Source organism: Oryzias latipes, chromosome 2, assembly GCF_002234675.1.
Source record: "Oryzias latipes chromosome 2, ASM223467v1".
In the NCBI taxonomy this organism is placed as follows: domain Eukaryota; kingdom Metazoa; phylum Chordata; class Actinopteri; order Beloniformes; family Adrianichthyidae; genus Oryzias; species Oryzias latipes.
Window position 1 is genome coordinate 10,021,021 of NC_019860.2, and position 27,391 is coordinate 10,048,411.

At 40.1% G+C, this 27,391-nt stretch overlaps 2 protein-coding genes and 3 non-coding genes across 5 annotated transcripts in view; all 5 read left to right on the plus strand.

The window, feature by feature from the left end:
* The window catches only part of LOC101161037 (alpha-2-macroglobulin-like protein 1), an 88,938-nt gene that overhangs the window by 27,939 nt on the left and 33,608 nt on the right, over window positions 1-27,391 (plus strand). The window lies entirely within an intron of this gene.
* Window positions 785-19,596, plus strand: LOC111948476 (alpha-2-macroglobulin-like protein 1). Its single transcript, XM_023961782.1, has 36 exons — window positions 785-906; window positions 1,076-1,256; window positions 1,857-2,013; window positions 2,360-2,412; window positions 2,644-2,664; window positions 5,714-5,882; window positions 5,969-6,053; window positions 6,132-6,252; window positions 6,347-6,461; window positions 6,546-6,655; window positions 7,280-7,435; window positions 7,573-7,809; window positions 7,959-8,022; window positions 8,343-8,488; window positions 8,575-8,724; window positions 8,810-9,007; window positions 9,330-9,399; window positions 9,577-9,703; window positions 12,393-12,618; window positions 12,723-12,852; window positions 13,055-13,176; window positions 13,332-13,383; window positions 13,507-13,590; window positions 13,672-13,848; window positions 13,938-14,019; window positions 15,840-15,996; window positions 16,095-16,169; window positions 17,240-17,405; window positions 17,696-17,892; window positions 17,968-18,183; window positions 18,271-18,389; window positions 18,491-18,581; window positions 18,658-18,726; window positions 18,811-18,916; window positions 18,989-19,028; window positions 19,145-19,596. Exons 1-36 carry the CDS (start codon window positions 824-826, stop codon window positions 19,146-19,148), a joined length of 4,356 nt encoding a protein of 1,451 aa, XP_023817550.1. The 5' UTR covers window positions 785-823; the 3' UTR covers window positions 19,149-19,596.
* On the plus strand, window positions 23,213-23,284 carry trnah-gug. The gene has a single exon. It is a non-coding gene; the product is annotated as a tRNA-His (tRNA).
* trnah-gug lies at window positions 24,968-25,039 on the plus strand. Its single transcript has one exon. It is a non-coding gene; the product is annotated as a tRNA-His (tRNA).
* trnah-gug lies at window positions 26,140-26,211 on the plus strand. Its single transcript has one exon. It is a non-coding gene; the product is annotated as a tRNA-His (tRNA).

Genomic DNA, 27,391 nt, shown 5'->3' on the forward strand with positions numbered 1-27,391 from the left:
CGGCATAAAACATTGCAAAGTTTACCATGTGACTCATTTGCTGTGGCAACCCCTGATGGGAAAAGCCAAAAGAAGAAGACTTGTTCATTTACTTCACTTAAATGAAGTAATTCATTTAAGGTGGCAACATTTGATAAGATATATATATATATATATACCACCCTTGTATATATATAACCCTTGTTTTTCGCGGGGGTTACGTTCCAAATAGAACCCGTGATAGGCAAAATCCGTGAAGTAGAAACCTTTTTTTTTTTTAACAATTATTATACAAGTAAATTCTCTATTATACATTGAAAAGAAAGAACAAACCGTTTTACAGGCTCAAGCATTTGTTTCACAAATAAAAGTACTTTAAAAACGTTTTTTCAACAAATATCTTCTGTACTGTTCTGTCAAATAATAATAAAGCCCCCAAGAGAAGAAGGAACATTTGCTAAAGTAAGAGTTTTATAGTGGAGTTCGTGCGTTGCTGAGTTCTTCTTCCTCTGTGCAGCAGCCAATCTTCTACCTGCAACTTGACATTGTCCTATTTTAGTGCGTCAGCCGTTCAAATGTGGGTTCCTTTTTTCAGAGAAAGAGGCTTGACCTTTTGCTGGCCCCAACTGCTTCGAGTCTGCAATGTTTGCCTTTTACTCGGTATAGCATGGCACATTTCTTGCTGTGTGTGGGTGCCTGAAGTGTTACCTGTGGCCTACATCCGCTTTTCTGCCTGATAGCGGGGGCCTTACTCCTGTCGTTCTAGACAGACTCGGCTGCGCTTATCTGCAGAAGGAGAAGTAAGCGTCCTGTTTATGCTCACCGCAGCCTGCACGAGCCTGACATGGAATCTCACCTGCTCATGCTCGCTGCCATCATTGCTGGATCCTACCTGCACCATGTGATGCCAGCCAGCCTCAATGAAACGTAAGTAGATTTCTACATGACAGTCAGAGTTGATTGATTTGTTTCACCTGGTTTTTTAGGTACGTGTTTCATCTGTTTAGCAGCAGACTTTTGTGCAGAAGAGCTGAAAATCACTGCTGAAAAATGATCTGAATGTGATTATGTTTCTTATTCCGTCCTCTGGTTACAGAACCTATTTGGTGACTGTCAGCTCCCATCTGACAGCAGGAAACAAGGAGATCTTGTGCGCTCTGATCAAAACCCCTACAGAGCCCGCCTCCTTGACCATCACCCTGGATGTGGACTCTTCCAGCACGAAGATCGGGCAGCTGTCTTTTAAAACTGAAATCTACCGCTGCTTCCAGTTTCTGGTTTGTTTTTGAGATTTTTTATTGACGTCTTATTAAATTCAATGCTACATTAGCAATTAGCAATTGATTTATTTGGAAGTGACTACAGAGGCAGAAAACAAGATAAAAAGTACTTGTAATCAGTAAAGATTGTTAAAATCTGTCCTTTCCTGATCCAGGTTGACGTCTTTAATGTGTTTGAAGCAAGAGCTGGCATTAACCCGTCAACACTGGAGCTTTAGGTCCAGTATTGACATTCTTTCAATTGCCAGAAGTTTTCAAAGTTTAACTCAATAAATGTAATTCCAACAGATTCTGAAGCCTAGACAGCTCCAGTGTTAAAGGGTTAAGCACATATCAGTTCAGGTTCAAGATTCCCATCCAACAAAAAAAGTTGGTCTGTAAGAACCAAACAAACCAGGACATAAAGAAAATAACAAAGAAGTATGTCAATTTAATATTTCAGCCAATAGGACAAACCAATAAAAACCATCTTGCTGGTTTTGCAGTGTAGACGTCTGCATTGTATTGTTGTTGTGTTTGTTTTTGGAAAGATTTAGCAACAAAAGGTTTTTTTTGTGAATCCCAGTCCCATGTTTTAAATGTTTGCTGGTTTTGCAGGTCCCTATAGTGTCCAGCACAACTGTGGCATCCATCAGTGTGAAAATTCAGGGTAAGATGGACTCACTGTACCAGGAGACCAAAGTCCTGATAGAACCTCCTGCTTTTGTCCACATTGTCCAGACAGAAAAACCCATCTACAAGCCTGGACAGACCGGTGAGTGTTGAGTTCTGGACTTTATACAGTTTTTAAATCAAATTTTTTAAATTTGGTACATTAACCCTGTATGTAAACATGTATGTGATGCCTAACTGCTTTCAGACTTCCATCTCCTGCATTAAGGCCCAATAAATGGTTTCTCAGTGACATACAAATGACACGTTTGTCGAACCAATAAATACATTTTTTTATTGTTGAAATAACTAAACCTCAAACCAGCAACACCATTCATTAACCTGTTGAAAAATACATCCATGTAAAACTTGCAAATGTCATCTGTGTTCTCTGTGTATCATTAAATCATCTGTGTAGCATTTCTTTTTCTTTTTTTTTCTCTTTAAAGTTCAGTTCCGGATTGTATCCATGGATACCAACTTTATTCCCGTAAACCGCATGGTGAGATTTTAGCTTTTATTTTTAGTGTTTTTGAGTAATTATGGGTCTGTGACTGTTACTGTTGCCCAGGGGCGGAGCTAGAACATTTTTTATATGGGGCCGTCTGTGATTTGTTATCAGCTTAAGGTGCTTGACTGAACTTTAGTAAGTTATATAATGTTAAATGTTGTTTCTGTTAACTGATGGTATAAATTGGTAAAAAAAATAACTAATTTATTTATTTTCTTTCAGTATAAAGAAGTTACAATTGAGGTAAGAAATTGCATTCACACAGTAAAGCCATAACTGGGGTGACTAGATTGGAAGATCCGACAAGAGTTTTCCAGGCCAGACATGAACAAACCGCAGAATTGAGTCTATGTAGGGCATGTACAAAAGTAGCCTAAGCAAAGGATATTAAACACATTGTAGTATTGCTGAAATCGCTTTAAGGTAAAAAAAAAAACCAGACAAATGTGTGCAATCTACTTTATGTTGAAGAATGAGTTTGCTTTCAGTTGAGTCTATGAAAATTTCCCAAAATCACCTTTATAAGATTGAGGTTAAAGCGGGCAAATGGAATTAGATGCAAAGTGCATCAATATCTGTAAATAATACTAAAGTTTAAGATGCGAGAGTTGCTTTAGCTTTCTATGAAACTGTTTTTTTAAATACCGTATTTTCCCTACTATAAGTCACTGCGGAGTATAAGTCGCTGCGGAGTATAAGTCGCACCAGCCCAAAAATGCATTATAAAGTAGAAAAAAAAACAGATTAGTAGCACTGGACTATAAGTCGCATTTTGACGTGAATTTTATTCGACAAAATCTGAGACCAAGATATAATAACTTGCACAAACTGATATGACACAATCATAGCAGACTGTTTATCTCATAATTTCACAGTAATTCTTTCTCATACTTATTTATTTATTCCTTTCCTGAAGCATCATTGTCCAACTAATACTCTGTTTTCATCCTGTATTTGTAGAATGTAGTCATTTTTATTGCATTTCTGAATCTATGAAATTATTGGAAAATAGAATATTATGTTTTTAGCCTTCAAGATCTTACTGTCATAAAATGTTTGCTGATACTCTGAGTCACTTAACACACTCTTAACATACCTCATACATCAAAATGACCCAGGAACATCATCTCTGTTCCTCACAAATGAACATAACAGGAGGGTTAACAATGTATTTATTTCAATTTATTTCTAATAAAGGCCTGTTCACACCGGGACGAATTTCGCCGGCGATTTTCGCCGACGTTTAACGCCTCGTGACTAAACAAAGGGCCCCAATGAGAGTGTGCACACCGACGCGAAAAAACGCCAGGCGTTAAAGCGTCAAAAAAAAAAAACGCCTCGGGTTCGTTTTTTTTTTCGACGCGTCGCGTCGAAATCTACTCGACCAATGAGAACGGCGCTTTTGCTCACGTGTCTGGAGCTTCTGAAGTTACAGTAAAACACAACTTGGGGGCGCTCAAACAAAACTGCCTTGCTGAGCACACATACCAGCGAAGAAGATAGACGCCAAGTAGCGTCTACACAGCCGCGAAGCAATAATGACGGACATTCTAAAACATCCCCGAACCAAGCACCAGTTGGAGCTACTGGTGCTTGAAATATTCATGTTTTCTTTGTTTGATTCTGACAAGCGTGTAAATACTTGCTCTCTTCTTCTGAGTGAAAAGCGACTTTAAGAAGCGTAAAGTTGCGCAGCGCCACCTTGTGTACAGGAGTATTTCTGTTTTACATTAAGCGCCATCTAATGTCAGGGAATGAAATTGCATGTTCACTCCACTCATCGTCAGCGAAAATCGCCTGGGTGTGAACACAAAAAACGTGGCGAAAAACGCTGGCGAATAACGCCTGGCGAATATTCGTCCCGGTGTGTACGGGCCTTAAGTCGCTGCGGAGTATAAGTCGCACCCCTTGCCAAACTATGAAAAATAGGGCGACTTATAGTCTGGAAAATACGGTAATAAGTTTCTTATCCAGCCACAAAAGGAGCAGATGTTTCTACTGTGTTAGGGCCAACTGATCTGTTTAGAAAATTTGAGAATCATATCTCATCACTCAATCAACTAGAACAGACAAACTGACTATGATACTTAAACCATCAGCACATCTGTGCACAGTTGCTTCGCTGTACTTTATACATGATCTAAACCAGTGTTTTTCAACCTTTTTCGAGCCACGGCACACTTTAACCTTGACAAAAATCCTGCGGCACACCAGCATCCAAAAATTAAAAAAAAGGGGAAACTCTATAGTCTGTATTGATCTACGGTTCCTCCACAATCTCACATGCATTTTTGCGATAATTGTGGCAGAAAAAGATGGAAGTTGCAGCTTTTTTTTCTAAAAGATGTAATAAAAGTTAAGTTAGAAGTTTTAAAAACTGATGTGGTTTCAAGACGTTTAAAGAAAGACTCATTGTGCGCTGAGACACTGTCACTTTAACCCAATGCATCATGGCAGATGTACTGCAAAAATCCACCAAAGGCAGACAGACTGTGTCTGAGCTTCATTGTTTTGTTCACTTGTTCCACGGTCTGATACCGGATTCTGTGGAAATCTGCACCGCTAAAGACGAGCTTTAGCTGGTATTTTTGTTAGAACTGAGAGACTTTCTGAGCTAAATCGGAAAAAGGAAGTGAAGACTTGAACCACTTCTGATTGGTCAGACTGAAGACGTGTGATTAAGTCTCCAAGAATGATTGGTGGAGACAGTTAAAGGGGCGGGACATTTCCAAAAACAGCTGTAGCTGCGGCTAAATCGTGGTACTGTCATTCTTATCAAAATGTCTTTAATAGAATCAAATAAACACAAAGAAAAAAGTATTTTGCGATCTTTCATATTCCTAACTACTCAGTGTTTTATCAGGGCCTGTTTGCATGAACAAAGAGCTGAAATCCTGGAGATGGTAAATGTTTTTAGATCAGTAAAAATGGGTAATTTCACGGCACACTTGACCCTCTCCCACGGCACACCGGTTGAAAAACACTGATCTAAAAGACTTTTTAATCACAGTTCATATTTGTAACTAGTTAGTTCTTGTTTAACTATCAATTGAACTTGCTTAACAATGTGGTTCCATAACTTACTTGATTGGACCTAGTGGTTTTATCAATAATCTGCACCGGCTCCAGTTACTTTCATTTCTTAGCCTTCCTGGCAAAGTTTGCACAGTGTTGTCCTACTGTGTTAGTGTTGATCAAAGATGCACAAAGGGCTTAGTACACATTTAAAAAAGAAAACAATCGAGATTGTTGATTGACCATATTTTTTATAAGCATTCATGTATTAAAACAGGATCCCAACTCAAACCGCATCGCTCAATGGATGGACAAGTCCATTGATGGAGGCATTCTTGACCTTTCTCACTCCACCATTCCTGAAGCTGCACAAGGAATCTACGTGATAACTGCTGAGACAGACAAAGGAGAAACGGTTTCCCATAACTTTGAGATAAAAGAATATGGTAAAGACTACTGAGAGGTTTAGTCTAGGAATAAAATGCCATCAGTTTCCTCAATCATAACTTTGATTTTGCTTTGTCTGCTATAGTTTTGCCAAAGTTTGAAGTAACTGTAAACCTGCCCACTGTGATCACCATCCTGGATGATGAAGTAACACTGAAGATCTGCGGAAAGTGAGTGTCCGTCAATAATTAAAAATGTTTAATGGGTTATTTGTGTATATAGGTAATTTAAAAAATGTGTTAGCGCAGATACACCTATGGGAAACCAGTTCTAGGATCAGTCAGAGCTGAGTTTTGCAGACGTTCAAACCAGTTTTCTTGGTTGCCGTCCCCAAAACAAAAGGACATCTGCAAGACATTCGAACTTTCTGTGAGTTTTATATGAACTATATTACTTAATGTCCTTGAACATCAAATATCTGCTAGTACTGAAAAGTCACCTTTTTTAAAAAATGTTTCTGCAGACGGATAAAAGTGGATGCGCCACACAAAACGTAGCCTTGGCAGGCTTTGCCATAAATACCTACAAGTATTTTGACTCATTTGAGGTGACGGCTGAACTAGAGGAGTTTGGTACAGGTATGTTGTGGCACACCTGGGTTTTGCTCTTTTAGCTACTAGCACTAGCTCCTTATAAGCTTTGATCTGTCTACTGTCACACAGGTGTCATTCTTAAGGCCAGTGGAAGTGCCAGCTTCACCACTCAGATCAGAACCGTCTCCTTTGAGGACCTACCCTCGTCTTACAAGCCGGGCCTCCCGCTCGAGGGAAAGGTAATCATTAGCATGCAAGTATATTTTGAAAATCACACCAGATGGCTTTAATTTGGTCACATGTTTTACTAGAATGTTTGGTACACTGTACAAGTAAAATAATTCCCTTTGTATAAAACCCTGCTAGTTGTTCTTCCCATTTTACTTATCGACCATCCAACATGTACCCTGCCTTTGTCAAACAGAGGCTGGGATAGGGCTCTAGCAACCCCATGAACCCAAAAAGAAGCAGATTTAGAAAAGGGATGGATGGGTTTTAGCTATCCTCTGGGGGAGAAGTGGGCTGCAACTGTTATTAGGAACCATTTGGTGGGTCAACAACCCCATCCAACCTATTAATCAGGACTGTCAGTCACAGAAGCATTATGTTCTGTTTTTAAAGTTTAATGTTTCTCTGGGTTTGCTTCAGCATTGAAACTTTAGAAAAACAGTGTGCTGCTAACACCTTTGGTCCAAAACCTTGTTAGTTAATCAGTCTTTTGACCTTTGACACCTGGAATAATCATGAAGGCCCACATGTTTACCTAACAAATAACCCTCACCCCTTTGTGAAGCATTTATCTTCAAATAATTATGTCAAAGCAATCTCTTTTTTTACTTCAATCTTTCTTTCTTTTTTTGCAGATCAAAGTGACTGGTGCAGATGGCAGTCCCATCGCAAACCAAGCAGTCTACTTGTATGTTGTAGACTCACTAGAATTCACCCTCTATACAGATCAGAAAGGAATCGCTGTGTTTTCTCTGGACACATCCTCGTGGTCGGAATCAGTCTCTCTGTCGGTTAGTGGTGACCTTTTGCAGTTGCTTGTTGCTTTCTGCACTAAACGGGTCTCATGTTGGACCAATAATCCAATAGGAAGATATAAAAGGAGTATATTAAAGTATAACTCTGGTGTTGGATCTTATTGTCTTAACAGGCAACCACCATAATAAAAGAAAAAAATGAACAAACTGTTCCTGAAGTACGGTTTCCTGACTATGGGACGGCCTACCAGTATGTTACAAGATTTTACTCCCAGAGCAAGAGCTTTGTGGGGTTCAGTGAGAACAGCGTGGATATACCATGCGACAAAAATGGATTCCTGCTGGCTCAATACATCATCCAGGGGGAGGATCTACAGAAAGGGCAAAGGTTTCTTAACTTCTATTACCTGGTCAGTTCATCTCATTGTTTCGTTTAACCAAGTCAAACAACATCCCATAATGTAATCTAGAACCTTAGCTAAAAGGTTCCATTACTATCAAAACATGATTGCATTCAATCCCAAAACAGTCATTTTCGTCGTGTTGTTTTTGTCTGTAGGTGGAGTCCAAAGGTTCCATTGTGCAGCAGGGCACTGTCCAAGTGGCGGTTAACGATAGAACAGGTACAAACCTAAGTTTTGAGTCTAATATTATATTCTAACATCAAGCTAATGATACGTTTAAGCAATCCTTGAATGACAAAACTTTATCCAATGTAATGACTTTACCTACTATAATGTATACCAGACACCTCCATCTTTGATTGTAACATTTTCCTCTTAACGGAGTGTACAGCCATTGAAAAATATATTTTGTTGCTTCATCAAAAAAAATAAGTTGAATATGTTTTGTATAAAATTGTTCAAAGATTGTCTGTGTAATAATTGCATCATAGTGTTGGGAGAACTTAGATACACGGCTGTATTTTTAAATGTTTCTCCAGTCAACAAAGGAACGATAAAGATCCCCCTCACCAATGTGATCGACCTGGCTCCAATTGCCCAGGTGGTGGTTTACACCATAGTGTCAAGTGGAGAAGTTGTTGCAGACAGCAGGGACTTCCCCATTCAGCTTTGCCTCAACAACAAGGTACTGAATGTCATTTTAAACTGGACTCCTTAAAAGTCGGGACTTGATGTGCTGTGTTTGAACTATCTTCTTTGTCTCCTGTGCAGGTGTCCTTGAAGTTCTCGGCTGTCCAGGAGCTTCCAGGAGCAAAGACCACATTGACTCTGCGGGCTCAGCCCAGCTCCCTCTGCTCTGTCAGAGCCATTGACCAGAGTGTCCTCCTTCTCAAGTCAGAGGAGGAGCTTACGGTTGACTATGTACGACTTTCCCCCCAATATTCCTGCACTTTGACCTCAGAGTTAGTACTGTTTTCTCCAGATTCATGGTCTGGTTTACTTACAGGTCTACAACCAGCTGCCCATCAAGAAAATGTGGGAATATGACTATCAGGTTGAGGACGACTCCTTCAATCCCTGCTTTCCTAGACCATGGCCAAGACCGATTGCACTGGAGCCCGAACTCCTGCCCAGAGAACTTCGTGATACAGTTTCACACATTTTTCCCTTATATGAGGGTGATGATGTTTACACTATCTTCAAGGTAAAGTCATTTACTTTTCTTATTAATTTCTGCAAATATTACTAAGGTTCAAACACATTTTTTCCAGTTTTTTGGAGTTTAATTTTATTTTATGCAGTTTTATATCAAGTTGAGTTTCCTTTTGGACTCCCTTTCCTTTTCTGATGTGGATCACGCAATGTGATCACATTGTTTATGTATCTTTTGATTTCAGTACATGTCCATCTATTCTTACCAATAACCTTTGAGTCCTTCTGCTGTTTTGTGACCATTTGCCTAATTTCCAGTTGATTCATATAAGCGTTCTTGACCCGTTGCTGTTCTTTTGTTTTTTTTTCTTCAGAACATTGGGATCAAAATAATTACAAACTCTGATGTGAGAGCACCCAGATCTTGCATTACCTTTGAACACGGTAGGGGAACATTTTTTTTAAATAATGATGAATGGCGCAAAGATATTTGAATAGTAATTCTTGCAAAAATGCAAAGATGCTTGTTCATCAACAAACAAGCAAACCTAAAAATGTGTTGAGCTTCTTCTTAAAATGGGTTTATTGTTTTCTTTTGTGCTCTTTCAACTTGGCCTTTAGGGATGTTTGGTGATGGTACGCCGTCAGGGATGACAGGCATGGCAGCCCCAGCACCAGAGGGAGAGAAAACGGAGACCATAAGAACATATTTCCCTGAAACCTGGATCTGGGACCTGGTTTCTGTGGGGTAAAAGAAACTCTAAATTGTCTAATTGTTGCTTATCATCACCTTCTTAAAATAATTGCATGAGTCATGTTTTCACATATTTCAGGAAATGCAAAAACCTAAACAGCTATTTGAATATATAATAGTTGCTAAAAAGTTTAATCAAATTTAGCTATGAAAACAGATGCCTGTTGACATACAAACAACAAAGTTACCCAAATATGGAACATGGGAGAATTAAATGACTTAGGCCAATTTTTAAACATGCCTTTGTGATTCAGGCAATTTGAAGCCTTCTATTCTATTATGAATAAAACATTAATAACAAACTAAGTGAACATAATGCTTAGGAGGAATGAGCAATTATTCAATTCTCTTTCCAGCTTTTCATTGTGGGGTTCTTGTCTAATGCCTATTAGTGTGGGAAATTGTGAAAGAATTGATGGGTTTCATTGACTGGAGGTTCTAGAACTTTCTTCTTGATCGTCAGAGCAAACAGAAACAATTGTATCCATACCAATGACCCATTTGACATCCGTACCCTTTATGACAGTTCTTTTCACACAGAGGCTTCTGAGAGGGACAGTCTCAATGGACCTTGCCTTCACTGCTAAATTGAAGAGCCTGCAAGTAATGCACAGTTGGATATCAAGCTTTTTCGCCTGTCGCCTGAAGAAAGATCTATTAAGTTACAGGAACCCATTGTGCTTGCGCACTTTCACATGTTAAGGGGTTAGGATTATACTTGCAATTATACTTACTTACTTGGAAATGTAATTACATAGTCTCTTGGGGTGAAATATCTGCTATTTTTTGTTCAATAGTATTATGAATTATTTCACACTTCATATGGAAGACCCGCAACAAGGTATTTCTGAGTTATTAGTACCCCATATTTCTTTGCAAGCTCAGAGTTTGCTTTCGCCACACACGCATTGGGATTGTGATAACGGCAACCATCACTTCACACCATGATCTCCTTGAGTTATGGAAAGCCTTTGATTAGACCTTCAAAATGACAACACTAAAGATGAGCAAATACCTCACTACACTGGTCACCTTCTGATTTGTCCCAAATGTAGCAGTAGCTTTCTTTGAACCCAAGTTAAACAGGATGAAGGTATGGCAGTTTAGATTAGCATTTTAGACTGCTGGCTTGGGTTTTTGGACACAGTAGCACAAATTGCAAGTCCATTGTCCAAAGAGAGTTCTCATCATTGACAGAATGCTTGTCCTAAGACTTATATTGCCTCGCTTCATCTTCTAGGAGACCCATCAGTCAAATACATCCCTACTAATATTCCCCTGTTTGAATGAAACACAAAAGTCCCAATGATATTTCGCAAAATAAACACATAATATATCTCATGAAAAACGTTGGGAAATATTGGACTCCAACAGCCCTCACTCAAGAAGTTGCAGCCTTCTGTTGGTATTCACACTGTAGTTAGGAGATGGTTGTACCTGGGTAAAGGAACTTCTAGCTCTGCTTCTGCAGTATAGTGTGAATCAACACTGGGCAGGTCCCTCAAGCCGTTCTTAATGAAATCCTTAACTTCAGGGTCAACCTTTATCTGCTTGTCTCTCTTATGTCCAGGTTTAGATGGGGCCGGTGCTTGTTTTTCACAGTCAGTGAGATTATTCAACCATTTTTTCATTGTTTTTTCCATCTTTAAGCTTCAGTTGGTAGAAAAATGTTGATCTGCATCAGGAACGCTCAACAACTTTTTTTGTTTTATGTTAATTTTGGTGACCTAAGTGGTGACGTAAGACTCTTTAAAAAGGTATGATTACTATGAGAAACATTATCTTGCTATCATCTTGTCTATTTTATTAAGCTACATTTAGGATTCCCATAATGGTTTGCAAGTTGCCTTAAGACAAAGCAGAAGAGCTTACTATTACACCAGTTAAATCATGTTATGGTAACTCATATAACATCTAACTAAAAAGCACAGATATGAACAGGGTCTTTTGGGATTCTTTTCGGGTTGTAGATTATAATACAGTATCAAAATGATAATTGAATTATTTACTGCTGAGAAAATGAGACATCAAAATCCGACTGTTCATTCAAACATTGTTTGATAAGTCATAATTTCACTTCTAAAAGCCACTAAAAGCTATTTTTACTTTTTTCGTTTTTTAACAAAAGAATTTATCAAAAGATGAAATCTTATGGAACATTTTTAGCCTAGTGTTTAGCATAGTAACAGTTTTTACCTACCAATATGGGAAAAGCCCTAAATAATGGCAATAACCGCGAAATCTGAAAAAAAAGAAAAAATATCTATTTCTCGAATCAGCATCCATCATGAAATGCTTGTAAAATTACCTAAATCCCATTGACTCATTACTTAGGCACAATAAAACGGCCTAAGTCACACTCTTGACATGAGAAATTATATTTTAGGGGTAGAATAACATGTTCTGTTTAACTGAGGATGGTGGTGGAGGATTCATGGTATGGGTTTGTGTTTGCTGCAGCAACACTTTAACTCCCTATAGTCAATGAGGAGATCACAGCCAACTTGTTGTGCCATAATATTCTTGCATCAAAACCACAAAGGGTGTCATGTTTAATGTAACTCTGTTTGATGTATTGAACAAGGGCCAATATGAGTAAGTCAAAGGTTTGATGCATGATTTTCTTCATGAAAGGAATTGGGAATCTATCTCCATTTGACATCTTGTTGGTTCTTTGATGCAGATCCAGTGGATCGACCAGTTTGGTGAAGACCGTCCCTGACACCATCACTAAGTGGACAGCCGGAGCTTTCTGTGTGTCTCCTGCTGGCTTTGGCGTTGCTCCCAATGTTAGACTAACAGCTTTCCAGCCATTCTTTGTCAGCCTCACTCTGCCCTACTCTGTCGTCAGAGGAGAGGTGTTCACTCTCAAAGCCACCGTCTTCAACTACCTCCCCAAATGCATCATGGTAAACAGTTTCCTCGGTTCTCAAAAAAGAATCTGTTTTTGTTTTGATCAATTCTTGAATCTGTGTATTCTTCTTCTGATCTGAATTTTTTCTTTCCTTTGCAGGTGAAGGCAACTTTGGTCAAGTCTGATCAGTTCACCTTCAAGAACTGTGACGGCTGCGTCTACAGCAGTGTGTGTCTGTGTGCAGAGGAGAGCAAGACCTTCTCCTGGATCGTGACGCCAACTGCTCTAGGTAGTGTTGGATGGACAAACACGAGTACAATCTCCAAACAAACATTCCCCCTTTAGTTTCAGTCCTTCAAAGTCCTGTTCTTGAAGATCTTTAGAGAATGTGTGAAGGAACCACCAAACTGCAGGGAAATGGAAAGAGGCTTTCCTGTGTCTGTGACTGAGAAAAGGACATTCAATGGCAAACAATGCTTTTGTGCCAACAGGTGATGTGACTCTGAAGGTTAGCGCTGAGGCTGAGAAGAGCAACAAGAAATGTGGCACAGAGGTGGTCACAGTCCCCACCCTGGGTCAGGTCGACACTGTGATTACCACGCTGTTGGTAGAGGTTAGTACCCTCCCCTAAAAATCAGGTTTTTACAGCTAAACACCTATAATCCCAATACTTCAAAAAAAGTTAAATGTGCGCTGAATTTCTTAGTATTGATAGTTGAACTGATAGTATTCTTACATGAAGGTCTGATTGTTCATTCTTTCTGCTAGGCTGAAGGAGTCCCACAGATGGTCAGCCACAACGCTCTCCTGTGTCCTGCAAGTAAGACGGAAATGGAACATTTGGACATTTTCTTAAAATGATTGCAATTTTGACTGTTTTGGGACAAATACATACATTTTTTAAAGTCTTCTGATTTTTTTCTGTCTCTCTGCTCATTGTTAGAAGGACCAGTGAGTAAGAAAATCTCTCTTGAGCTTCCTGAAGATTTTGTGAATGGATCAGAGGGAGCCTCTGTGTCTGTTGTGGGTCAGTAAAACATGTTCTGAAGTGGATGGAGAGAGCCAGAACCAGTCTAGGAGTTTCTGACGTCTCTTCTGGGTTTTACAGGTGATCTGATGGGCCGGGCCATGAAGAACCTAGACAAACTCTTGGCCATGCCGTATGGCTGTGGAGAACAAAATATGTTGCTGTTTGCTCCAAACATCTTTATCCTCGACTACCTGAAGAGCACTGGTCAGCTGAAAGAGTCAACTCAGAAGATGGCTGTAGGATACTTGGAGAGCGGTGAGAGTCGCCAAAATATTATGTTTTGTGTTTTGATGAAAATATCAGGAAAACGTGAATGAAGGATTTTCACCTGTGTGTGCATTTAGGATATCAGAGGGAGCTCAATTACAAACGTGATGATGGTTCCTACAGCGCTTTTGGAATGGGTGACCCGTCTGGAAACACCTGGTCGGGAAGTTTCTGTGTTTACTTTCATTGTGGCTTTTTTGCTGTGTGACTGCACTGAAATTATTCAACCATCGAGGCTCTAAGGAGGAGGCAAGAAAGTAGTCATGTCACATTTTGAAGCCCTAAGTTATTGTGAGGAAACTGGATTTTCTAGAAAGGACTGTATTAATAAAAATATTAGGTTGGTTCGTTCCCTTTTCAGTTTCCAGCACACAGAAATGAATGAATAATGACTCAGAGACGGTTACTTAGCTTCAGTGTAGATTTACTCCGCACAAAACAGCACAGATTTGTACGCAGGGTTACAGACAGAGGAACAGGATCACAAGGTCTGAACCAGGTCTGAACAAAGACACTCAGAACAGGGCTTGGTATATATACCTGACATTTACATATTCAAAAGATGGTCTGGGGATCTATGGTGTGAAAAACCCACCCACATGCTGTTGCAGGCTGGATACTTGAAGGTCATAAAGCTTCAAGTGTCAGATCTCTCTGATGTTCCCACAGACATTTGCCAGAGCACAAACACCAGAACACACAAAAAGTAAAAAGGGAGGATGAGGAGAAACTGTGAGGACAATAGCTTGTTTGTGCTGTCTTAGGATGCAATATAATTTTGAGATGATAATACATGCTCAGTGAATTAAGTTTAAACCATTAGTGTAATAAAATGTATAGGTAAATTTAATAATAGTAAAAAGGGAGTTTCTAACTATTCTATTTCTAATTATTCCTAACAGTTATGTACACACCAGGCATGTGACAATGTTCAACAATGTGCTAAACACGGGTCCATAAAAGTGTGTGTATAGCACACAATAATCTCTCCTCTAATGAGGAAATTATACAGTCAGATTGTAGTCTTTGTGGACATCCTACAGGTACTTGCATATCACCTGCACACTATGTGCATGTCGCCTTTGCTTGGAGTCATTATGAGGCTGAAACTTGCACTTTACCAATGACTATAGTTTGGAAGAGGATCATACAGCAGCATCACCAACTTACTTTAGCCTTACAAAGACTTCACTATACATTTATCACACACGACAATGGTACTTTCCAAATACTTGTCCCTTGAGGTGTCCGTACGAGCCTCAAGGGCACTGCAAGACTGCTCCATGACCCTCAATGGGCCTGGACAACCCCAAAACCCTCAGCACTTGTGTGGGACAACACCCGTACAGGTGCACGTAAATAAGGATAAGGGTTCTAATGTTATTAAAAATAAAAGCCTAAAAATGAAACAAAATCTATATGAGATTGATATCTGAGCACCAAAAAAGTACAATAAGCTAATGTTGATGTTAGCATTTGTGATCTTTATCTTCTTTGGAAATAATTCAAGAATAAGTTTTGATGTATATCACAGATGTAGTAAACAGTAATTATTGTTCAGTACTGCGGTTGTTCATTCTACGTTTCCCAATGGTTACTTTTTAAAGTTAAAAGCAACTTAAAAATATTCAGGTTTTTCAAAACCTGCACTTTGTTTCAACAAGTAAAAAATGAATGGGACCTAACACAAAGCCTTGTGGAACTCCACATGACAGATATATTATGTATTAAATATGTTGCAACAAATACATATAGAATCCCAGTTAGATCAAAAATGCCATTTAAAAAGTCCTTCCTTTAGTGTTAAGATTTTATGGTATTGTATAAACTTATTATTTATTTATTTTACTATCCACGAGTTTTCAACATTCTGTTAGCCTGTCATGACCTAAGCATGTTAGACCATCATATTTTCTCATGCATTTGCTTTCCACTTTAACCACTTTTTGTGTGATGTGTTTTGTGACTTCTTTCTGTAGGCTTACTACTTTTGTCATGAAATCCTTCAACGCTGCAAAACAGTACATCTTCGTGGACCAGAAGTACATCCAAGATGCCAGAACTTGGCTGTCTGGACTCCAGAAGCCCGACGGCTGCATTCAGTCTCTTGGGAAACTCTTCCACAACGGCATGAAGGTTTGGAACTTCAATCAAAATCTGATTGTTTTGGGTTCATTGATGTACACTAAACAATATTTTTAATGTGTATTTCGTCACTCCTGTCAAATTTCCAGGGGGGAGTGAGTGATGACGTGTCCCTGACAGCCTACGTTGCTGCTGCCATGCTGGAGCTGGACGGAAATGCCACTGTAAGCCCTAAACCTAACCCCAACTAACTTAACTGGAAAAAATTTGTCAGTGAAATATTTGATGTGAAACTTGTAAAGCAATCGTTTCTTGTCATTTTGCAAAAATAGAAATTGAATCTTTAAAATGGCCGTGGCTGCACAGTGGTGCAGTGTTTAGTGCTCTTGCCTCACATTAAGGAGACCCCTATTAAAGTCCCGGCTGGGGGATCTGGACCAGAACATCAATGGGGGACCGTTCTGTGTGGAGTTTGCATGTTCTCCCTGTGCATGTGTGGGTTTTCTCTGGAGACTCCGGCTTCCTCCCACTGTCCTAAAACATGCTTCATAGGTTAATTGGTCAACCTAAATTGTCCCTAGGTGTGAATATGAGTGCATGGGTGTGTGATTGCAGACACTCTACTCTGCGAAAGACTGGCAACCTGTCCAGAGTGTCCCCTGGCTTCTACCACAAGTGGCTGGGACAGGCTCTGGCCCGTGACCCCGAAAGGGAAAAATGGATTAGAAGATGAATGAAAAAAGATTACTCTTTAAAATATCTTACAAGCTCAAAAATGTCAGTTTCAGTAAGTTGAACCTGCTAAATAGTTAGAGAATTAATGCTTCTCTGGTGGCATGATTACAAGGGTCCATATATTAATAATGCAGTGATGCAAATCCTAAAACTGAAGTGTCAACTTATGGAGAAATCCAATTTTAGTGTCTTTAGATGTTTTTCATGTTGGAGTATTTATGGACATAATCTGTAGAGATGGTCCATTGAACCAAGTCTAACCCCAACTCTCACTTGGGGGCTGTTATTCTTTTGCACAGGGATACAATCTGGCAAATCAGGTGTTTAATGAGGGCCATTTTAAATCATTGTAATTTTAGTTTGTAATTTATATAATTAAACAACTAGACTGCCAGTGTAGAATTGTGTTTTGTTGATCTGGTGTTTATGTCAATGGACTGACATTAATTTGATGCAAGATGCAAGTACACATAATCTGTATAAATATAATGCATTATTCATTCACTATTGTTAATCTTCATGGACTAAACTTCACCTTGTCGTGTGCATTTTTACCCAGAATCCAGTGGTTCAGAACTGCCTGAAATGTCTGAGAACTGCAGTGTCGGGTAAAATAACCAATCTGTACACCGTCGCCCTGCTGTCCTACACCTTCACCCTGGCTGGAGACCAGGACATGAGGAGCAAACTCATCACCCTCCTGGACCAGAAGTCCATCAATGAAGGTAAGACAGAAGATCAAGACTTTCAACAGTGGCAACAAGCTGCTTATAAGACATGTCGCAGACAATGTGATATTGGTAAAATGGGAAAAAAATAACTTGGCTCTGAATTATAAAGACATCTGCCCAACTCTAAGAAGTTGCTAACAAAATAAATCATCAAAAACTGGACCCCCACCTTGATGGAGCCCTATAGATTTTATACTATTTTTTGTTATTTAATACTATTACTTCAAATGAAAACAGGATAGATGGAATGACCAACATGAAAATCATTTGTCTTTGGATTCCAGGAGGTACTCGTCACTGGAAGAGAGACGGTGCTTCTGAAACAGACCTGGACTCAGTGGAGGTGGAGATGACGTCCTATGTGCTCTTGGCTCTGCTCTCCGGTCCATCTCTGCCAGGCTTTGGTTTGGATTATGCCGCCGGCATCGTGCGTTGGCTCGCTCAGCAGCAGAATCCGTTTGGCGGCTTCTCGTCCACACAGGTAGCTCCTCCTACATTCATGTAGCTCTAACATGGAGACGTACACATCACTCACTGCAACTTTTTTGCTGCACAGGACACAGTCGTGGCCCTCCAAGCTCTGGCCAAGTATGCTACTGCCACCTTCAGTCCGGAAGGCAGTACTACAGTCACAGTGACTTCAGTGGGTGGTCTGAACAAACGCTTCACTGTAAATAAGGACAACAGACTGCTTTACCAAGAAGAGAAACTGACCCAGATTCCTGGAGAGTACACAATTAAAGCTGAGGGTCAGAGCTGTGTGCTGGCACAGGTACAGACAAGTAGAAATCAATCACAGTCATGGAAGTCCATGTGTTCAGAGAATGTGCTGTTAATGGTTTAAATGTTGTCTTTCCAGATCTCTTTGTTCTACAACATCCCCCCTCCTTCCGACTTTTCTGCCTTTGAAATCTCTACCAACACTAGGGGTCAATGTGACATTCCCCGACCAGAGTTCACGCTCTTTGTGGAAGTCAAGTAAGTAGATATCATCTTTAAACCCAAAGTGTTTAAAAAAACAATGCCTCTTTCGATGTTCTGGTTCTGTTTGAGAGTTCTGCTGGGTTTGATTCCCACAGGTTTCAGGGCAGACGAGAGGAAACCAACATGGTGGTGATCAACATTAAGCTGCTGTCTGGTTACATTCTGCAGGACAACTCTTTGAAAATGGTGAGACAACATCCTTGCTAGTCCAGACCAGCTTTTCTTATTTGGGCTAACAACATGTGTGTTGTTTGTGTCACAGCTGAAGGAAAACCGCTTGGTGAAGCGTGTGGACGTGGAGGAAGGTTACATCAACATCTATCTGGACGGGGTAAGAAGCTTTGAAGCTTTGTGGTTCATGAAGCATTTGGTTGTTTTGTATTCTCATGCATGTGTCCCTGTTTGTACTTCACAGTTAAAGAAGGGTCAGAAAGAAACTTTCAATGTGATCCTGGAGGAGGATCAGCAGGTCGGAAACCTGAAACCAGCCGTGGTCAAAGTCTACGATTACTATCAGACAAGTACGACTCTCTGCTGACTCCATCTTTGACTGTTGTTGTTTCCTTTCTGATGTTTTTCACTTTACGTTTCAGGTGATGAGGCGGTCACTGATTACACTTCTCCCTGCAATAAGTAGGTAACGCTGCACTTATTATGAAATGTAGAACCTCTCACTATCTCACATAATGAGTCGTTGTTCCTCTTTATCCATTCAGTGTTAATGTTAATGTGTATTTCTTTTTCTGCAGGTGAAAGCTCTGACATCCATCTCGTAGTGAGACGTGATGGGAGTTACAGCCCTGGAGGAAGTGTTTAAACCAAAATAAGAAAAGCACATGGAAATACCGTAAAAAATACATGTCATCCTTTTGTGAAGAAGTAACAGCAGTAACAAAGTTGAAATCTTTTTGGTGAACAGGGTGCGTTTTTTCCTTTTTGGGTTGTTCTTTTAAGCCTCTTTCTTTTTTGTCATTTCCTTTTTAGACGTTGTGTGATGTGCTGGCCTTTTAAGCTTTTTTCTGCTAGGAGTCAAAACCAGCAGTTGGTGTCTGTTGTTAAGTGTTTGGTGGAAGGTTTGTCTCATCAGGAACAGCATTCACTGATATTCTGTGTTCAATATTTCTCTTGCTTCCACATTTTTTGGTGGTCCAACTTCATCTGTTTCTGTGGAAATATTTGAATAAAAACCTTTGAGCAAAAAGTGTTTTATGTTATTTCAGGAATGTTCAATCTGGTTGGACATCTCAGAAGCTCTCAAGTCCTCCATTGGCCGTTCTGAGTTCATCTTTAAGGATTGTTGGGGTTGATAATGCTTATGGCTTTATCATAACTGCCCCTTTAGGTGGGTACAGGTGGGCAAATCAATTACAAGCCTGTATAGGTACTCTAAAGGAAGTTGGGAGCCGGTTAAGCTTGGGCTGGTTTGCGACGCCTTCTGTCCGTGGAACCAGGGTTCAAATCCAGGCTGCTCCCTGTTCCCTTTTCTACTTCGGAATGCCGGTCCCAAGCCCGGCTTAATTGAGAGGATTGCGTCAGGAAAGGCATCCAGTGTAAAACATTGCCAACTCTACCATGCATCTTGTCCTCGACAGTAAGGATGATTCGCTGTGGCGACCCCTGATGGGATAAGCTGTAAGAGAAAGAACATAGGTACTGTAAAGGAAGGTCTAAACAGTGCTTTAATTACAATGTGGCTTAAGAGCTCCGTACAACAGCATCATCGGTACATCAACTTCAGTGACGTGCAGTCAGGAGAGGCAGGTGAGGCACAGCCTCACCTGTCATTATGGGAAGAAAAGAGAACAAATAAATTCAATTATTATATTTAATCAGTAAGTTGTGCTTTGCGGTCATTTTCCATTTAAATGTACCATTTTTGGGTGTTTTTTCTTTTCAAAATCGCTGAATTTCCGCATTTGCCGTTCAGATACTAAGTGACGTGCGATGAGGCACCAGCCCGCTGAGCCTCACCTTGGATTGCGCAATACCTATGCAGTCAGACGGTACTGCTGTCTCTCTGTATGTCGGTTCAATCACTTGTACTATATGAGCTGAGTTTAAATAATTTAGCAGATGTATATGATGCACAGTGCTTGTTTTTATAAATAACTGTATGTGAGGGACGTGTTTCTTGTGCTGAGCGCTAAACGACGGCGAAAAAGCCGCTGGGTGAGGCCAGCAGTTCTCGTGCCTCATGTTGCAGTTCTCGTGCCTCATGTTAGGGGGCGCCGGTGAGCCCTGAGATTATGACGCTAAAAAATACTAGAAGAAGTGATAGGAAGCGGCAACTCATTTTCTTCAGAAGGAGCGGCGTATGGACTTTATTTACAACTAAAGGTAAGACGATAATAACGTTTGTGCTTTTTTCTATGCTGCAGTTTGTATATGAAAAAAAACATGTTGAAATTATATTTTAAACAAAACGTTAACTGTTGTCAATCAAATGGTGAATAAGCTACTCAGTTATTTATACTCATGGTTCATATGTTTGTAAATCTGACTGATGACGTCAGTGCCTCACCAGCCATTAACCTCACCGCACGTCACTGATCAACTTACAAAAGAATACCTCACGATACACTATATGCACAGAAATTGTAGCTTCTGCTTTCAACCACCCAAAAGGGAACTCTCAAACACACCCGTACTCTACTTATGATTGCAACCACTCCTATCTACAACCCTACACGGGCGTGGATAACCCAAAGAGCCACAGCAGCCAGGTGCAAATGTTTTTTTTTTAGCTTTAAACATCTATGGCCTTTCGTCACCAAGTTCCCATCCAAGTGTCAAGGCAACACATATTTGTGTGCATTTGTGTTTATCTCACTGTCAGGGCAGAGTGAGTATTAATGGTTCCCTCACAGCATACGTTACTCCTGGTGCTGTACAGAAATGCAATTGTGAGCCCTTACCAAACTTAATAAAAGATAGTTTTTGGAATTTTTCTTGTGAAAGATGTATGTGTGTCATAAAGAATTTCCATGGTTTTTCCAACAGTGGTCTGACCAAAAAGTCATGGAGAGCAACAAAGACTAAAACTATGACCAGTGGCACTTCTCAGCTGTGATCGTATAGTGGTTAGTACTCTGCGTTGTGGCCGCAGCAAACCCGGTTCGAATCCGGGTCACAGCAAAAGGTACAGATAAACCAAAAATGCAGTTCTTTCCAGGCTTAGACCTTTCATCCTTAACTTCTTTAAAACTGTCAAACATTCTCTTTGTGGACCAAAAGTACATCCAAGATGCCAGAATTGGGCAGTCTGTGCTACACATGCCTAACATCTTTATTCAGTCTGTTGGGAAACTCTTCCACAACAACATGAAGTACTGGAACTTACATTAAACTGTAATTATTGTGCATTCATTCATGTACACTAAACAATGAGTACTTCAATGTGTATTTCCTACCACAAGTCCAAGGGCAGAGTGAGTAATAACGGTTCCCTCACGGCATACATTACTCCTGGTGCTGTACAGAAATGCAGTTTTGAGCCCATACCAAACTAAATAAAAGATAGTTTTTGGAATTTTCTTGTGAAAGATGTATGTGTGTCATAAAGATTTACCATGGTCTTTCTAACTGTGGGCTAACCAAAAAGTCATGGAGAGCAACAAAGACTAGAACTATGACCACTGGCACTTCTCAGCTGTGATCGTATAGTGGTTAGTACTCTGCGTTGTGGCCGCAGCAACCCCGGTTAGAATCCCGGTCACAGCAAAAGGTACAGATAAACCAAAAATGCAGTTCTTTGCAGGCTTAGACCTTTCATCCTTAACTTCTTTAAAACTGTCAAACATTCTCTTTGTGGACCAAAAGTACATCCAAGATGCCAGAATTGGGCAGTCTGTGCTACACATGCCTAACATCTTTGTTCAGTCTGTTGGGAAACTATTCCACAACGGCATGAGGTACTGGAACTTACATTAAACAGTAATTATTGTGCATTCATTCATGTACACTAAACAATGAGTACTTCAATGTGTATTTCCTACCACAAGTCCAAGGGCAGAGTGAGTAATAACGGTTCCCTCACAGCATACATTACTCCTGGTGCTGTACAGAAATGCAGTTTTGAGCCCTTACCAAACTTAATGAAAGATTGTTTTTGGAATTTTCTTGTGAAATATGTATGTGTCATAAAGATTTTCCATGGTTTTATAAACAGTGGTCTGACCAAAAAGTCATGGAGAGCAACAAAGACTAGAACTATGACCACTGGCACGACTCAGCTGTGATCGTATAGTGGTTAGTACTCTGCGTTGTGGCCGCAGCAACCCCGGTTCAAATCCGGGTCACAGCAAAAGGTACAGATAAACCAACAATGCAGTTCTTTGCAGGCTTAGACCTTTCATCCTTACCTTTTTTAAAACTGCCAAACACTCTCTTTGTGGAACAAAAGTACATCCAAGATGCCAGAATTGGGCAGTCTGTGCTATAAAGGGCCTAACATCTTTATTCAGTCTGTTGGGAAACTATTCCACAACGGCTTGAGTTACTGGAACTTACATTAAACAGTAATTATTGTGCATTCATTCATGTACACTAAACAATGAGTACTTCAATGTGTATTTCCTACCACAAGTCCAAGGGCAGAGTGAGTAATAACGGTTCCCTCACGGCATACGTTACTCCTGGTGCTGTACAGAAATGCAGTTTTGAGCCCTTACCAAACTTAATAAAAGATTGTTTTTGGAATTTTCTTGTGAAAGATGTATGTGTGTCATAAAGATTTACCATGGTTTTTCTAACTGTGGGCTAACCAAAAAGTCATGGAGAGCAACAAAGACTAGAACTATGACCACTGGCACTTCTCAGCTGTGATCGTATAGTGGTTAGTACTCTGCGTTGTGGCCGCAGCAACCCCGGTTCGAATCCGGGTCACAGCAAAAGGTACAAATAAACCAAAAATGTAGTTCTTTGCAGGCTTAGACCTTTCATCCTTAACTTCATTAATACTGCCAAACACTGTCTTTGTGCACCAAAAGTACATCAAAGATGCCATAATTGGGCAGTCTGTGCTACACATGCCTAACATCTTTATTCAGTCTGTTGGGAAACTCTTCTACAACGGCATTAGGTACTGGAACTTTCATTAAACTGTAATTATTGTGCATTCATTCATGTACACTAAACAATGAGTACTTTAATGTCTATTTCCTACCACAAGTCCAAGGGCAGAGTGAGTATTAATGGTTCCCTCACAGCATACGTTACTCCTGGTGCTGTACAGAAATGCAGTTTTGAGCCCTTACCAAACTTAATAAAAGATTGTTTTTGGAATTTTCTTGTGAAAGATGTATGTGTGCCATAAAGATTTACCATGGTTTTTCTAACAGTGGCCTGACCAAAAAGTCATGGAGAGCAACAAAGACTAGAACTATGACCACTGGCACTTCTCAGCTGTGATCGTATAGTGGTTAGTACTCTGCGTTGTGGCCGCAGCAACCCCGGTTAGAATCCGGGTCACAGCAAAAGGTACAGATAAACCAAAAATGCAGTTCTTTGCAGGCTTAGACCTTTCATCCTTAACTTCTTTAAAACTGTCAAACATTCTGTTTGTGGACCAAAAGTACATCCAAGATGCCAGAATTGGGCAGTCTGTGCTACACATCCCTAACATCTTTGTTCAGTCTGTTGGGACACTCTTCTACAACAACATGAAGTACTGGAACTTACATTAAACAGTAATTATTGTGCATTCATTCATGTACACTGAACAATGAGTACTTCAATGTGTATTTCCTACCACAAGTCCAAGGGCAGAGTGAGTAATAACGGTTCCCTCACGGCATACATTACTCCTGGTGCTGTACAGAAATGCAGTTTTGAGCCCTTACCAAACTTAATAAAAGATTGTTTTTGGAATTTTCTTGTGAAAGATGTATGTGTGTCATAAAGATTTACCATGGTTTTTCCAACAGTGGTCTGACCAAAAAGTCATGGAGAGCAACAAAGACTAGAACTATGACCACTGGCACTTCTCAGCTGTGATCGTATAGTGGTTAGTACTCTGCGTTGTGGCTGCAAATACCCCGGTTCGAATCCGGGTCACAGCAAAAGGTACAGATAAACCAAAAATGCAGTTCTTTGCAGGCTTAGACCTTTCATCCTTAACTTCTTTAAAACTGTCAAACATTCTCTTTGTGGACCAAAAGTACATCCAAGATGCCAGAATTGGGCAGTCTGTGCTACACATGCCTAACATCTTTGTTCAGTCTGTTGGGAAACTCTTCTACAACAACATGAAGTACTGGAACTTACATTAAACTGTAATTATTGTGCATTCATTCATGTACACTAAACAATGAGTACTTCAATGTGTATTTCCTACCACAAGTCCAAGGGCAGAGTGAGTAATAACGGTTCCCTCACGGCATACATTACTCCTGGTGCTGTACAGAAATGCAGTTTTGAGCCCTTACCAAACTTAATAAAAGATTGTTTTTGGAATTTTCTTGTGAAAGATGTATGTGTGTCATAAAGATTTACCATGGTCTTTCTAACTGTGGGCTAACCAAAAAGTCATGGAGAGCAACAAAGACTAGAACTATGACCACTGGCACGTCTCAGCTGTGATCGTATAGTGGTTAGTACTCTGCGTTGTGGCCGCAGCAACCCCGGTTCGAATCCGGGTCACAGCAAAAGGTACAGATAAACCAAAAATGCAGTTCTTTGCAGGCTTAGACCTTTCATCCTTAACTTCTTTAAAACTGTCAAACATTCTCTTTGTGGACCAAAAGTACATCCAAGATGCCAGAATTGGGCAGTCTGTGCTACACATGCCTAACATCTTTATTCAGTCTGTTGGGAAACTCTTCCACAACAACATGAAGTACTGGAATTTACATTAAACTGTAATTATTGTGGATTCATTCATGAACACTAAACAATGAGTACTTCAATGTGTATTTCCTACTACAAGTCCAAGGGCAGAGTGAGTAATAACGGTTCCCTCACAGCATACGTTACTCCTGGTGCTGTACAGAAATGCAGTTGTGAGCCCTTACCAAACTTAATAAAAGACAGTTTTTGGAATTTCTCTTGTGAAAGATGTATGTGTGTCATAATGATTTTCCATGGTTTTTCCAACTGTGGTCTAACCAAAAAGTCATGGAGAGCAAAAAAGACAAGAACTATGACCGCTGGCACGACTCAGCTGTGATCGTATAGTGGTTAGTACTCTGCGTTGTGGCCGCAAAAACCCTGCTTCGTATCCGAGTCACAGCAAAAGGTCCAGATAAACCAAAAATGTAGTTCTTTGCAGGCTTAGACCTTTCATCCTTAACTTCATTAAAACTGCCAAACACTGTCTTTGTGGACCAAAAGTACATCAAAGATGCCATAATTGGGCAGTCTGTGCTACACAAGCCTAACATCTTTGTTCAGTCTGTTGGGACACTCTTCTACAACAACATGAAGTACTGGAACTTACATTAAACAGTAATTATTGTGGATTCATTCATGTACACTAAACAATGAGTACTTCAATGTGTTTTTCCTACCACAAGTCCAAGAGCAGAGTGAGTAATAACGGTTCCCTCACAGCATACGTTACTCCTGGTGCTGTACAGAAATGCAGTTGTGAGCCCTTACCAAACTTAATAAAAGATAGTTTTTGGAATTTTTCTTGTGAAAGATGTATGTGTGTCATAAAGATTTACCATGGTTTTATAAACAGTGGTCTGACCAAAAAGTCATGGAGAGCAACAAAGACTAAAACTATGACCACTGGCACTTCTCAGCTGTGATCGTATAGTGGTTAGTACTCTGCGTTGTGGCCGCAGCAACCCCGGTTCGAATCCGGGTCACAGCAAAAGGTACAGATAAACCAACAATGTAATTATTTGCAGGCTTAGACCTTTCATCCTTATCTTCTTTAAAACTGTCAAACATTCTGTTTGTGGACCAAAAGTACATCCAAGATGCCAGAATTGGGCAGTCTGTGCTACACATGCCTAACATCTTTATTCAGTCTGTTGGGAAACTCTTCTACAACGGCATTAGGTACTGGAACTTTCATTAAACTGTAATTATTGTGCATTCATTCATGTACACTAAACAATGAGTACTTCAATGTCTATTTCCTACCACAAGTCCAAGGGCAGAGTGAGTATTAATGGTTCCCTCACAGCATACGTTACTCCTGGTGCTGTACAGAAATGCAGTTTTGAGCCCTTACCAAACTTAATAAAAGATTGTTTTTGGAATTTTCTTGTGAAAGATGTATGTGTGCCATAAAGATTTACCATGGTTTTTCTAACTGTGGTCTGACCAAAAAGTCATGGAGAGCAACAAAGACTAGAACTATGACCACTGGCACTTCTCAGCTGTGATCGTATAGTGGTTAGTACTCTGCGTTGTGGCTGCAAATACCCCGGTTCGAATCCGGGTCACAGCAAAAGGTACAGATAAACCAAAAATGCAGTTCTTTGCAGGCTTAGACCTTTCATCCTTAACTTCTTTAAAACTGTCAAACATTCTCTTTGTGGACCAAAAGTACATCCAAGATGCCAGAATTGGGCAGTCTGTGCTACACATGCCTAACATCTTTATTCAGTCTGTTGGGAAACTCTTCCACAACAACATGAAGTACTGGAACTTACATTAAACTGTAATTATTGTGGATTCATTCATGAACACTAAACAATGAGTACTTCAATGTGTATTTCCTACTACAAGTCCAAGGGCAGAGTGAGTAATAACGGTTCCCTCACAGCATACGTTACTCCTGGTGCTGTACAGAAATGCAGTTGTGAGCCCTTACCAAACTTAATAAAAGACATTTTTTGGAATTTCTCTTGTGAAAGATGTATGTGTGTCATAATGATTTTCCATGGTTTTTCCAACTGTGGTCTAACCAAAAAGTCATGGAGAGCAAAAAAGACAAGAACTATGACCGCTGGCACGACTCAGCTGTGATCGTATAGTGGTTAGTACTCTGCGTCGTGGCCGCAAAAACCCTGCTTCGTATCCGAGTCACAGCAAAAGGTCCA

Bases quoted from the DNA above. Each gene is read 5' to 3' on its own strand.
- LOC111948476 (XM_023961782.1), top strand. From the start codon at position 824: ATGGAATCTCACCTGCTCATGCTCGCTGCCATCATTGCTGGATCCTAC. The intron at 907-1,075 runs GTAAGTAGATTT...CTCTGGTTACAG, and splicing joins CCAGCCAGCCTCAATGAAAC to AACCTATTTGGTGACTGTCA. The intron at 8,489-8,574 runs GTACTGAATGTC...TCTCCTGTGCAG, and splicing joins AGCTTTGCCTCAACAACAAG to GTGTCCTTGAAGTTCTCGGC.